Genomic DNA, 14,505 nt, shown 5'->3' with positions numbered 1-14,505 from the left:
CATTCATCTCGAAACGGATTTAGGCACATTAATACTTGTTTGTAGTAAATATACATTCAACTTTGCCTAAGAATAAAAAAAATTAATACTTCTTATAGTAAATATACGAAAATAGAAGTAGGACGTAAAAATGGAGATCTTTGACAAACACGAATACCAGAAAAAATGCTCGAAAAAAACTTGTTAAAATGTTTTTAGGTTCATTGTGATATTTAAACACCCTAGGCTACTTGATAATCACTGGCTTAGAACATAACGCAATAGCTGTAAATGGGCTTAGCGATAAAGTGTTTATAAAATATGCAACTGTACACTATTACACGTGGTGATGGCATTTCTGATATCCCGTTTTTATTTCGTTAACTCTTTACAGAAACCCTCAACAACTGTGCCCCCCCTTTTTTTTGAATGTTAAACTTGTGTTATTTATGCTCGATTCTTTACCTTGAATTTTATTAATAAATAAAATTGTCAGAACAACGTTTTCATTTCCACCATAAGATAGAAAGCAAAAGGAAAAAAGAAAAAGCAAAAGTCAAGACTACGAATTGACTTCAACAGCATTTAAAGCTTGTTTTTTACTTTTTTAAGAGCATTTGTTGTGCATTTTTTTAAATTTATTAGGCGCCCGTGGAGGGCATTGGGCTATGGCTGGAATATTTTATACCTTCAATATGTTATACCTTCAGTTCTGGTTTGTAGCTGAGAATAAAGCTAGGACCCTTGCTGGTCGTTTTTTCAGTGATCTCAAGTTCTGCAAGATCTTCAAGATATTTGTACAATGCTTCGAAACTTTTCCTTGACTTGCGAATGTAATGTACCAAGTCGGTTTCCAGTTCGGGGGTGTCCCTAAACTCTACCACCAGTCGCGCTGCAAATCAATACAATTAAACGTTTGGAAAGCTTTTGTAAGACTAGTGGCCTATTTCGAAACTTGTGAATATATTTTTTTCGAAACTTGTTATTATTTAGTTATTTTCAACAATGTTACTAACGCCTTTTTCCTCTTTTTAGCAAAAACTTTTCAGAATTTGTTTTTTTGTGATATGCCCGGCGCCTGATCAACATACAAGTCTGTTGAGAAATTAGGATTATTTTATAAGCTTACGATACTGCGTTGTTTTATAAGGATTAACAACTCTTTTACCATGCCTAAATAATACCAGCATTTGTTGTAAATTAGATTGTTCTTCAGTAATTCACAGGATCCTTATAAAATTTTTAGTTTTTGTATGTTCCACACGGTGCGTGTATATATTTCATATTTTTGGAAAATGCGACCATTTTTTTGTATTTGAGTTCTATAAAAATTATCGTAATAAAATATATCTACAATTTTACCCCTAACCTAAAATAAAAACACACAGTATTTGGAGTTAAATTAATCTACATGTCTAGCGGTACAGGTTAAAAATAATAAAGTATGCTATTAAAATTATATAAGGCGTTTTTGCTGGAATACTAGAGATTTACCTCAATCATGTTGTACAAAAAAAAATCTTTACAGAATGCATATGTGTCATCATGTCATGACGAACATCATTGAGGTACATAACTTACAAACGTAGTAAGAGTAACAAAGCCCATACAGAAGTAGGAAACATTTTGAACGTTTTCAACTTTTTTTTAAAATGAAATATTCGAAACGTTTAAAATGCTACCTACTTCTGTATGGGCTTTGATATTCTTACTACGTTTGTCGATTAGTGATGTTCGTCGTGACAACTACAACCTCCAACAATTATTACTACCACCTCCAACCATTATGCTTCAAAACTAACAAAGTTTTATAGTTCTACGGTATATTTAGGAACCTTTCTTAGACGAAGTTTCCTTTTTAACTTTCTTTTCAAGCTTGGTCGGCGGAGCTACGACGGATTTTTTCGAGTTGCCAGATTTCGATTTGGACTTTGCCTTGCGCTTTGGTGCCTCCAGTGGTTGCACGTGGTCGTCAGATAAGCTGTGATAATAGAGAGAAACCAAGACCGGCTGCTTGGAGACTAATATGTCCTGGCTTTCAGACTTCTTCACCAAACGTTCGGCATCTATGAATGAGTTAAGTATCTCTCTAAACATTTGTTATATTACATAAATTTGTTGTGCCCATTTTGCCGTGCTAATTTTTGTCAGTTACTCTTTTTAGGTAAAACGCGCTTCCTTATTCATAAACGTTTGACAGGCATTTCCCCATATAAAGAAACTCGTTTTACGCCACATGCATTGAATTATCCAATACAATCACACTAGGATAAAAAATTGTGTCGAAACCATACTTGGACAATTAGACATGTCTAAACCACATTGATTTTAAATTAATTAAATGTAATTCTAGCTCAAATTCAAGTTTTAAGTTTTCAAGAACTTGGTAAATCTAATTTCTAATTTAATTTTGAAAAAAAAAAAATTAATTTCATTTATAATTTAATTGGGAAAAAGTGAAATGCTCTAATTTGGTTTCTCTCTCCTTTAGAAAATAAAACAAATTTAGTTGTCCAAGTCTGGCTGTTTTTGTACAACAAGAGCTGGAACATCATCTGCTACGAGCAAACCATGTGTGACCTTGAAAGTTTGAGAAGAACACCAGCACAAGGTCATTTTCCTCGAGCCTCTCAACTTTGGTCACCGGACCGCCGCCGATCTTTTTGCTCATAAACGAAATCCTGATGACGTCATTAGTTACGTCATCGTCCAGGTTTTCGACTTTGACGCAGTCGCTGCGGCACACGAGCGACACCTGGCGGAAAGTAAAATGTTTAAAACACGACGAAAAAGTTGAGAAAAATACGATGTTGTACTAAATATGTGATATTCGAAATCACCTTGACCCTTGGAAGATAAATGTCGACCTCACTTTCTGATCAATAACAGTAGAATAGTCGAGTATAGCTAGTAATTCAGATCAGACACTATTTAGTGTATATATATACAGATGTTTCACCATTTATAAATAGTGTCTTATGCCTAAAAACAATTTTACAGCGGAGTACTCTAGACCCATAAAACCAACCAATTAAACTACAATAGGTTATAAAGAAATACTTTCGTGAAACTAACCGATTCTGTCGATCACTTAAAAAAGCAATCCTAATTTGATTCTGCGAAGGCTTTCGGTGTACTAATAACAAATCGCAGTTTGCTTCAATTCATTGATTTAGAAAACTAGAATTATCTAGTAGTACTGTAACCCATTATTAAATCGTATATGTCTTCAGAGCAGAAAAGTCTAGCAAAGCTAATAATCTAGGTTAGATACTATTATAAATGTTTCGCCGGCAATGCAATGTCAGTTTATCTTTTTCAAATAGAATGTCATTATTTTTAACATCTATAAATAGTGATCTAACCATAATTGTGAGCTTTGTTAGACTTTTCTGCTCTGTAGACATATACGATTTATAATTTTTATATTCCGATAGGCACCATTGTTATTAAGGCAAAAATTATGCCCTTCTGTTTGATGACGTCATTACAAGGGATCTCCTATAATACACATTATTGAGCTTTATGGCGCGCGTGTTTACAAATATAGACCCAAGTAATTGGTTGGGTCAGTCTCAAATTTTAGCTTGATAAAAAATTATGCACAAGCGTCTGTATATAAAAGTCAAGAATTACTATTACTCTAATTAAAAGGACGTCACCTTAAGCTGGACTTCTTCAAGTGGCGTTTCTTCAAGGGATTTCATTACTTGGCGAACATCTGCAGAAATAAACCATAAAAATGCGACCCTTTGTATAAAAAGGCTGTGTTGTTGATTGTTTAAAGCAGGGGTCGGCAACCTTTTTTACACTGCGGACCGGTTTAAAACTGAAATTTTGTCGCGGAGCGGCCTTAAAAGCAACAAATGTTCAGTAAAGGAACAACTTTTTTCAATGTCCCAATTAAAATGCATGCGTTTTTTCTAAAATTTCCTGTCTGAACATCAACATTGTTTATAAACATTGTTTGCATGATTTGATTATATTGCACTTTGAGGTGAGCACGCTTAAAATATCAAAAAAACATTATATATGGCCCGTTTTTCGATATATTGTACGTACGAGGAGTTAGATTTTTATCAAAATATCATCTGGCAACCCTGCTACGGACCGGTAATAAACTCCTCGCGGACCGGCACCGGCGATTGCCGACCACTGGTTTAAAGGAGGATTGAACTACTATATTTAGGGCTATATAGATCAATTGAATGATACAGCTTTAAGAGATGTACAAACATAAATTTTGCACTTATGAATACAAATTTCATTATTCACTCTTAAGAAGGCATTATTAGGATGTTAAATTGAATTATTCGTTGATAGTTCCGTTTATCTTAGTTAAAAGCTTTATATCATGCGTGGCCCTTATGACAAACAGTATAGTAAAGTGCCAGCAATTTTCAACGCAATTCTAAATGATATCGTTTTCCTTTCTTTATAAAAAGCAATCCAGGTTATTTAATTCGAAAATCTACTTTTGCTAATAGTGATAAGAATACAGGTTTCGTTAAAAAAAGCATTCGGTCTTTTTCCCAAATTTTCACAACTCACCAATTTTCTTGTGAAACTCGACCAGGTACTTCGATTCATCCAATTCTGTGACGTCAGGTATTACGTCATCATCGAAATCGCAACCTTCGAGCAAGGTCTCTACCACTTCGCTGTCTTCAAATGTGCCCTAAAGAGTTTTAATTCGTTAAAATTAAATTTGGTTGCTGAGACTTCTATTTCTTGAAAATACTCCAATCGAAATAAACCTTAAAAAGCGTTTGGCAACTTTGTCGCCCTGGCCGATTACTTTCACTTCCTTGAAAAATTAGAAGACATAATCAAAAATCAACAGAAATACCTCGATCATAATTGTTTTAGTTGTTGTATTAGCCTATTAAAAATATATTACTCAAAAGTGTTAGATAAGTCGCGACACTTTTTTGATAGCAACAAATAGTAGCTGGAACACAATATTTTTATTGCTGGGATGCTCAAGGCGTGTTCAACTGTTAAATAAATATACTTAACCTAATCCCAAAATAAGCGAACAACTTATAAAGCAGGCAAAGGCAAAGAATTCCAAAAGCAACCAGATTATCGTCGTTAAAATAACAAATTGATGCAAAAAAGCAAAAAGAACCTAAATCCAAAAAAGCGAACAACAATCATAAAGCAGACAAAAAGCAAAGTCAACATTGGCTTATCGCAGTTAAAATATGAAACGTCCACACTAATAAGTTGAACTTTCCATTAGCCTATATTCAAGCCATTTAGAAGTAGGTTGCTTTGTTTTTAATAAACCAAACAAATAATTAAAAGCATATTTAGAAACCAATGTTATAGTGAGATCATTTTAATAAAACAGTGTTAGGCCTACTCAATCCATGGGTCATAGCTCAAAATTCTGTCACCGTTTGATTCGGTCATGTTTGTATTTATCTGTTTAACCGTATTTTAGCTTACATATTACGCACTTTACGTTTAGGGTATTACCCTTTTGCTTATATCATGTGCAAACAAATTGATGCAAAAAAGCAAAAAGAACCTAAATCCAAAAAAAAACGAACAACAATCATAAAGCAGACAAAAAGCAAAGTGAACATTGGCTTATCGCAGTTAAAATATGAATCGTCCACACAGTAATAAGTTAAAAACCTGCAAGAGAAAGCGATCTTCAAACACTTCTGGAACTTTCTTCCTCAATATTTTGATCTGAAGATCGCCAAGGTTGATCTTGCCCTTCTTTTGGAATCTTGAGGCAGCTTAAAAGTAAGACAGTTTATTAGTTTAGCTGGACATGCACTACACACAATACATTTGGACCGAAAAAAGTCACATACTAGGGATTATTTCACTAAAGGTAATTTCCTCGAATTTACTTTTGAGTATTTTGAATTTAATATTGTTCGGAGTGCTGGGTAATTCTGACATTAATATCTTTTCAGAATGCCAAAAAATTATATTGACTTTCCAGTTCTTCAAAATGTAGAAAGGCGATTAACTGCACGATGTTATATTATGCTGTTCTTGCGATTTTTCACTTAAATTAACTGCAGGTCATCATTTTACGTTATTAAATAGGGTTAGTCGCTATCCAACAAATCCTATATTTTTATTCGCACCGCTTGCGTAGTTCTCATGTTGTACATTGCTTTGTACATATCAGGGCTGCGGAGTCGGACTCGGGACTCGATAGAGCCGGTTTGACGTGCGCATGCGCAGTTCCAAATTTCGAAACTCATACGGCATCAAACCTTTAAATTATAAAAGTGGAATGGCAAATGGTGGAATATTGTCCAACCAAGTATATGACACTTATATGAGTGGATTGCTTAAAATCAACCGTATTTTAGTTACGTAAATAGATGAAACGCATTCTGTAGAGTAGGACTGGGGCTCGGGACTCGACAAAAATCGCATATTTGGCCGAAGTCGGACTCGGGTTTATTTTTTTTGGCCGGAGTCGGACTCGAAAGTCGAACTCGGGTTCATCTTTTTTGCCTGAGTCGGATTTGGGTTATTTTTAACCGACTCTGCCGTGCTGCTTTTCACCAATATAATTCATCCCTACTTTCTTGATTGTCCAGCTCAAGAAGTGTCCCGTCCGGCAAGTTCCAAATGCCCTTGTGCTTCGCTTGAAGGTCAGTGCTGTCCAGGTAGTTGCGCAATTCGTCTACCTGGATTTCACCACTGGTGGCTTGCAACAAAACACATCTGTAAAAAAGTAAGATAAATCATCTCTTCTGAATGATCTAGTGCACGACTTTACAACATTTGTTTCCGTTGTCATTCTGAAATGACCTAATTCCCAGTCAAGTTTTTTGTAAAAATAAATATTTGTGTTTAATTCAAGTCATTTAAAAACATAACAAGTCAAGTCCCAGTCAAACAAGTCATTTTTAAAGTAAGTCGATTTCAATTTAAGCCATCGATATTAAAATAGAACGTTAAGCCTTAAAAATTGCTTTAATCATCTGATTATGATTCCCTCACCAAAAAATAACAAAAAATATTCAGTTGATTTCGGTTAGACCCTCTGAAGGCTCCCGGACATCCCTACACTCAAGTAACGGGCAAGTACCGATACTAACACTTGGCATCGGGTATAGGCTACGATCCCATATTATCGGACATTACTGGTACAAACCTGTCGGGGTCGCCGGTGAAAAGTCCGCTGTGTTTCAGCACCAGCTCTGACCAAGTGTGGATGCTGCTGTCAAACGCAGGACTTTGGTCGCCAAAATCACCATCGTCTTGGCGAGGTGGTGCATGAATCTCATCGGCGCTGCACTCGTCGAATTCCTCTGAGCAAGAATTTTCAAAACAAGATTGGAAACTGAACGGGTAAAATAAGGGTCAGACGTTAGCCTGAAAGTAAGCTCTAAATATTCTCAAGTCATTTAACATTCATGTGCTTCTTACAATGCTCGCAAATATTATGTATCACGAAGTCTCAAAAATCTAAAAGCTAAAAACAGTATAACAAATTAAACATATAAAATACAAATTATCAGCAGGCAAGTTTTGTGTGCAGCCGCTTGAAAACAGGGAATAGTATTCTGGACCTAGATGCTGCAATTATGAACCACTCTGTTTTAAATTATCACCAAAAAATAAAAATAAACGTTGCTCCAATAGGAAACAACATAGTGTTTTTTTTATCAACTAATAAAGTCGATGTGTTACCTGATTGGCTGGATGTGTATTCGTCCTGATTTTTGGGCTTTGATTTTGAAGAAACAGCAACTGAACGTCGTGGTTTCGGTACAGGGGCTGCACCGGATTTGCTAGATTGACCATATTTATCTGCTGAGAATATAACGGCTCATCAGGGCGAATTTAAAACTAGTAGAACCCTATCGAACAGTGAGTGTGAAACTCTCGCCAACCAGAGTTTTTAAGAGAGTCAAAAGTGTAGCCTTAAGCACAGTAAATAATAACAAAGGTATAATTCTCTTTGATTTTTATATAATGGTATATGGTGAAATAAAAAGTCCATATTTTACCATGTTGACTACACGCTGACTAACACTTAGTTATTGGAGTGCATGAACTCTATGTTATGTTTTGCAGAATAGCAGTTTTGAAACCTGTTTTATAAAAAAGTAATCAGTGTGCTGCAAGCTTTAAAAGTTTAAGAACATGTTTAAAAAGGTTACACAATGCAAAAATATGGTTTAATAAAAAAAGGTTTTGCGCCTTCACCTTAAATATATTTAGACTTCATCCCTAAAAAATTCCTGCCGATCCTGGTCCACACAAATAAAAACCTTATCAAGGGTGCCGCGGTAAAAATAATCCAAAACTGTTTTGAAACGAATAGGAACCTTTAACACAAAACGCGTAATGGTGGAACTTTGCACCATTTGATCCCACTCATAAGTTTAGCGAAATTTTGTGCGTACAACGTTTTGGGCAAATCAGAGTTGACCCACCGTAATTGCCACGATGGTCATCGTAACGTTGTATATCTTGGTCTCTTCTGGTATTTGATCTGTAAGAGTTCGGCATTGATACAACAGACCTGGGTTTGTCTGCTTCGTCTGTTAATGAAAAGTCAATTCAATTAGCAAAAGATTTAAAAATAGTATAGCTTGATGGTAAAGCAAGTAGAAGCTTCATGGCAAATATATTGGCATTTAAAATAAAAAATTAAAAGAAAACTTTGTTATCGGGTTAACGAAACAAAAGGCGTTAACTTTGATACGATCATACTACCATCCACCTTACTACAGGTTTGTATATTTATTTTATTCAAATTTGCTGTAATGTTGCCCCTAAAGATTGCCACGCTCAAATATAGTTATTCGGTCGCAGAAACGCAGTTTAAACTCGCTAAATAAACTAAAACAAAACAGATATTTCAAAGTAATTATAATCAGCACTAAAAGTAAACCGACAGATAACCACCTTCACCAACCATATCCCAATTATTGCTGATTTTAAAGAAAACCTATCTGCTTAATTTTAGGGTTTGGAAACGGGTTAGGAAGGCGGTGGCTATACTTTGATTTGAAGAGCCGAAAAACTTTTGTAAGTAAGGAATTTCCCGCAGACAATGAAATGCAAAAGAAAGATTCTTGGTTTAGTAACAGATGATGTCAAGACTGTTTACAAAAACGGGTATAACACCTAAAATCATTTCTTAAAAATATACAGAAATTTAAGATTTCGCCTTATGAATAGGCATCATCAGTTTCTTATTCTAATAGAGATTCTATTTATATCTTTCTGTAAAATTCTATTTTTATCAACAGTCTTAACATCATCTGTTAAAAAGAAGAGTCAATTTTTATGTGGATTGGTTCTGTTGCGGGTTTTGCGTCAATTAAACTATAAAAAACTAACGCAGTAGTGAATGTCGTAAATCTTTACTGGTTTAATTTTCAATGATAATCATGTAAATACGTTACGTTGAAGATAGGACTTGCCATAATATTCGCTGCTTTCATCTTGTGAGCTGTAGTGAGACTCCTGGTCATCATGGTCATCATGGTGAGATCTTCGTGATTTCGTGAATTTTTTACCGGTTCGCTTCGAGCTCTCTGTATGAAAATATTGCAAGAGGCATATATTTTATGTTTTTATTTTGTGAAAATATTTGTTTTTTTGGTGAAAGGGTAAAAGTTATTTATCGTGAAAAGCTTTTGGGTAAAATTTTTCATTTTCAAATGCATTTTTAATATTGCGAAACGTAGTTTTTATCTTTAGCGGTATTTTTATAGAGGCAGTGTTATTTATAAGGTACTTCTCTATTCTTTTCAAGTTTTTTTAATAAGAGGAATAAGAACATATGTTTATTACAATATGAGGCATTTGTTTATTAGATTGTGACAGGATTTTACCTGCTACTATAAAAACCTATAACACAACTCAACAAGACGCATTTAATGTCCCCCAAAAAATGAAAAAAGATGAAAAAACACTCACCAGAATAAACGCTTGACTTTGACGATTTGTTTCCCGCTCTCGATTGCTGTCCTGAAGGTCGCGGCTTCTGATTAATCGAAGACGAAGCACGTGACTCAGAGTTGTCGCGAAAGTGCTCCACCTGGCGGAATGATATTTCATGGCGGATCTGTCGGGCTGCGAAAAATATGGAAGTTGTATAACGTAAGGTTCCTAATGCAACAAAAATGCAACGAATATCATATACCTACCATAAAGCAGTCATGAGGTTTAATTCAGACAAATCATTAAAGGTCATCGTTAAGCGCAATAAACCTTAGGCAACTCAAGTTTTTCGGTCACATAACCAGACAACAAAAACAAGAATACATAATTTCGTGTGGCAAAATATGGGAAAACGTTCACCTGGACGGCAAAGAAAAATGCTTATTAATCAACTTTTCACTCCAAATTGTAAAACAAATTATAAAAAAACATATTGTTTCCATAATACAACTTTTGTTGAACTAACTCTTTCGCAAAATTAACCCTTTTCCTTGTTCTGTTTGACAAATACGTGACAAATTAGATTGCAGTTTAAATGTAAAAGTATTATGATTGGGCTAAATCAGTGTTTCTCAACCTTTTTACACGGCGACAAAAAAATACAAAGCGTAAGTATTGTAGAGTAGCTTTGGAGATACAATTCCCTTTACTGGACTTTTTGTAAGCTTAAAGTATACGAAGAAGAAACAAGATATTTGCATAAAAAAGTTGGAATTAGTTAAAATGAGCCACGTCTTCGCTCCTGCAATTTTCTAAAATTAAAAAAACTCACAAACATTTTTTAGATGTTTTTAAAGGCACTTTAAAGAAAATGTGAGTTGGACATGAAATAATTTGACTATTAGTTGTGTACACTGCCTCATGGTGATTCAGCTATATTTGATCTTCAATAATTTGTGCAAATCAAACAGCTGTAAAGAAGGTTTCATAAAGGCGAGCTGCTGGGTATCAGTTTCACAAACGGAATCACCTACGAGGCAACTCAGTGTTTCCCAACCTTTTGTCTAGGCGCCCAATCTTTATAGTGTAAGTATAGCGTAACAACAAGGAACTTTTTGTGGAAACAAGGAAGCTTTGGTAAAGAGAGGCGCCCGAAGAAAGCTGTCCAGGGGAGGGGGACAATATGTATATATACACATAATTTTACTTCTGTACCTAAGATACTAATATGTACCTACGATTTTATATCAGAAGAAATTTTTATCGCATTTTTGAAATTTCAGAGGAGGGCAAGTGCCCCCCCCGCAAGTATCCCCCCCCCCCCCCCCCCGGATGTAAATAACCATAAAGGCGAGCTGGGTAACAGTATCACGGGCGACTTCACCTAAGAGGCGTAAACTCATTTCCCAAACCTTTTGTCTCGGCAACCCAATCTCTATAGCGTAAGTACAAGGAAGAACCTTTGGCGACCCAATTCTCTTCACTCAACCTTTTGTAAGCAAACAAATCACAGCAAATCAGCATGAATCATTGCGATTTTATTAACATGAGCCTTGTTTTCGCATTGTTTGCGCAATTCTCTCATTTTTTGAGAAATCATTCTCAGAATCAATCTGAATAATTCTAACCATGTGAAACTATTGCAGTCGGCGACCCAACCAAATCAAATCGACACAATTTTAGGTCGCGACCCATGGATGAGAAACACTACATTAAGTGCTAGAAAGCCTGTGTGGACCCACAAGCCAGTTATATTTACCTTCCACTCTGTCCCACTCCACAAACATTGTGTTGGTGTCCCTGTGACCTTTATTGCTGTTGTGGTATCTGATTGCAGCCATCGCCATTTCCTAAAATGTAAAGAGTAAATTTGCCGAGTAAGTTCTATTGCTGAGCCTGTTCGTTTGGACACAGTTTTTATAAAACAAATATATAGGCCTAAGAAATAAACTGTTTTTCCTGTTTTTTGTCGACTATCGCCATTTCCTAACAAGTAAAACGTCACTTTGTCCAGTGATAGAAATGCGGAGTCCCATGACTAAACCTTCTAATTTATACAAAGAGACCATTTTTGTAAAGCACGTGTAGGCCTATGAAATAAAACAGTCTTTTGTGCATATAGTTAGTCTGAAAAATGCCCTTTCAGCTTCATGAAGATCAGTGATTCCCAACCTTTTACAGTTCGCGACCCACTTTAGATGCAAGTTTTTTTTGTGATACCACAATGAGATATGACCAAATTGTTTAGCAATAATTTGATATGCAATTAATTGGAAATAAGATTTAACAGTTACATAAAACCTGCATTTTTACCACTGGCGTACCTAGTGAAATAGTTAATGCTAATTGTTTCGCATTTGTTACATTGCTGCATAAATGTTGCGTAATGATAATTCTATAATTTCCATATCTAATAGAAAACTGTAACATTTAGAAATGCTTTGCGATCCACTTGAAATATCGTCACGACCCGCCAATGGTTCGCGACCCACTGGTCGGGAAACACTGATATAAATGATAGTCACAAGTCAGCAGCAAATAAAGTGAACAGTGTTCCCTTTAAGGTGCGTAAATTCAACGTTTAAAAAATAATTCCGTAAAATTTTAAACCAACTTTACGATTCTTGTCTACCAGGTTTTCATTTATTTAGTACTCTGCTAGGTAAAAAATATTCATGCTCACATAACCAACATTTGCACGGTGAAAAATTCTTAAAGGAAACATTGAAAGTGACATGTTTAACTTACGTGAGTTTTGAATCGAACTTTTGCAAACGGTCTCATTCCTGGTTTTAAGTTGTGCGGAAGAAAAAGGTCAGTAATCTGCCCGAATCTGTCAAATTTCAACCAAAAATTAATTAGTAAATCGACATAATTCATTATCAAGCTACATTACAGATCCTTGCAAATTCTACCAAAAAAAGTTTCTATGAAAAAAAATTAATTTTTATGGAAAAACTAGGCTTTTACCGGTATCACTTTTTTATTCATAAAAAATTCCAAACCTCTCGAAGTGCTTTTTCACATTCCGGCAATCGAACATCCAATCGGGGACATCCCCACAATGAATCCGCTTCTGCTGCCACTGGACTGTGACGTCATCATTGCGTGACGTCATGGATTCCCTGGAAGACGAATGAGTGGAGGTGGCGTCTTGAAAGATTTCTTCTTCTTCTTCGTTCTCTGTGTTGGGTTTTTATGAAAAGGTTGATTTTTACTGATTTTTTAGTTTAGGTTTTAGCTCGTGGAACACTTAGCTTGCGAAATGTTGTTTTTTTGTTAATTTTAAGTTGAGTTTTTGCTCATAATCGAACGAGTTTAACGATTTTAATACTTTAACGTTTTATTTGTTATGAATGAATTTGCTTGAAGTTAAATTGCTCTAGTTATGACTTGACTGGGACTTGACTTGGGCAACTGATGAGTTGGACCCGAGCTTGACTTGTTATTTATTCGAAAAAATAGATTTGGACTTAAGTTATTTAACAAATAACTTGACTTGGACTTAAGTTATTTTACATTAGACTTAACTGGGACTTAAGGTCTTTTAAATGACAATGAGTTTAGAGCAATTTAAAACTCGCATTGGTCTCAATGTTTGCTGATATCGCAATGCCGATTAATAAGTAACCAGCAGCAATAAAAGATAAAACATCATACCGTCGTCAGTGTCGGAAACCGCAGCTTTTTTCTCTTGATTGGTTTTGTTTCCATCGCTGAACACGATAAAATGAGTTTCCTCGTTCACAAATGTCGCGATTCGCTTCACATCCAAAAGTCGTCGTTTGTCTTGATCAAAGGTAAACTTGGTCATAAGCGGTTCTATCCGCAAACTTGGTTATAGCAAACAGCTCATTTTTGATGCGTTACGGGCAAAGTAATCAGTATACAAGTTATTTTAGGTACAATATTGACGGTAGTATGAATATCAAACAAAACCATTAAATTAAATACAAAAAAAGTTGAATATCAAGTAGGGCTCGCCCCCTGGTTAAAAAACATCCTAAAACAAAGTAGCCTAAACCCATTCTTATAGTACAAATACTAGGTGTTAGCTTCGGTTTAAGACGCAAATGTGGGAAGTTTTTCAGACGTGACGCCATAAAGGTACGTCATAACGTGACGTAACAAAGGTACAATTACCGTTCTGCCTTGACAACTAATTGCTAGTGGGACAGAAATGCGAGACCAAAGGCCAATGGCATTTTTAGGCGGGCATTAACGCAGTGACAGTTTAGCTTAAAAAGTTATGTTAAAAAAAAACAAAAAATGTCCAGAAATATTAAAAAAAGGAGTGTAAAACATTTAGCAACGATAACCCATACTAAAACTCTATATTGAACAACAAAAAAACATAACATAAATGACCCGCTTTTCGTGTAAAAAATCACTTACCTCGCTGGCTTTGCAAATGCAATTCGGCTTTGGGCGTTTTCTGTTCATTTTCATTCATCCAATTAATTGTCGACAAAGCATCGCTGTCTTCCAGCAAATTTCCAACCAGATTTTTCAACTGTATTAGTCTGTAGCCTTCCAGCAAGCCGCTGACTAGAACTACGTTTTCCGAATCTCCAGAAGCCATTTAGTTTTAACAGGTCACTCTAGTTCGGACGTATTCATTGATTTTACTAATTTAATTCA

At 35.4% G+C, this 14,505-nt stretch overlaps 1 protein-coding gene across 1 annotated transcript in view; it reads right to left on the bottom strand.

Moving 5' to 3' along the window:
- Positions 1 to 14,505, bottom strand: part of LOC146134603 (uncharacterized) — a 24,447-nt gene extending 9,942 nt beyond the window's left edge. Inside the window, exons 1-17 of the mRNA XM_083397855.1 lie at positions 14,260 to 14,505; positions 13,525 to 13,653; positions 12,870 to 13,047; positions 12,613 to 12,697; positions 11,607 to 11,714; positions 9,901 to 10,056; positions 8,406 to 8,513; positions 7,657 to 7,779; positions 7,475 to 7,542; positions 7,118 to 7,306; positions 6,542 to 6,684; positions 5,626 to 5,732; positions 4,531 to 4,657; positions 3,642 to 3,700; positions 2,560 to 2,734; positions 1,815 to 2,045; positions 684 to 871 (exon numbers count right to left, since the gene is read on the bottom strand). Of these exons, the coding sequence (XP_083253981.1) occupies positions 684 to 871; positions 1,815 to 2,045; positions 2,560 to 2,734; positions 3,642 to 3,700; positions 4,531 to 4,657; positions 5,626 to 5,732; positions 6,542 to 6,684; positions 7,118 to 7,306; positions 7,475 to 7,542; positions 7,657 to 7,779; positions 8,406 to 8,513; positions 9,901 to 10,056; positions 11,607 to 11,714; positions 12,613 to 12,697; positions 12,870 to 13,047; positions 13,525 to 13,653; positions 14,260 to 14,446 (2,361 nt within the window). The 5' untranslated portion in view covers positions 14,447 to 14,505. The remainder of the gene's footprint in view (positions 1 to 683; positions 872 to 1,814; positions 2,046 to 2,559; positions 2,735 to 3,641; positions 3,701 to 4,530; positions 4,658 to 5,625; positions 5,733 to 6,541; positions 6,685 to 7,117; positions 7,307 to 7,474; positions 7,543 to 7,656; positions 7,780 to 8,405; positions 8,514 to 9,900; positions 10,057 to 11,606; positions 11,715 to 12,612; positions 12,698 to 12,869; positions 13,048 to 13,524; positions 13,654 to 14,259) is intronic.

The sequence above is a fragment of the Ascidiella aspersa genome, chromosome 9, assembly GCF_963924565.1.
Source record: "Ascidiella aspersa chromosome 9, kaAscAspe10.2, whole genome shotgun sequence".
Taxonomy (NCBI): Eukaryota; Metazoa; Chordata; class Ascidiacea; order Phlebobranchia; family Ascidiidae; genus Ascidiella; species Ascidiella aspersa.
This window is presented reverse-complemented; position numbering and strand designations above follow the sequence as displayed.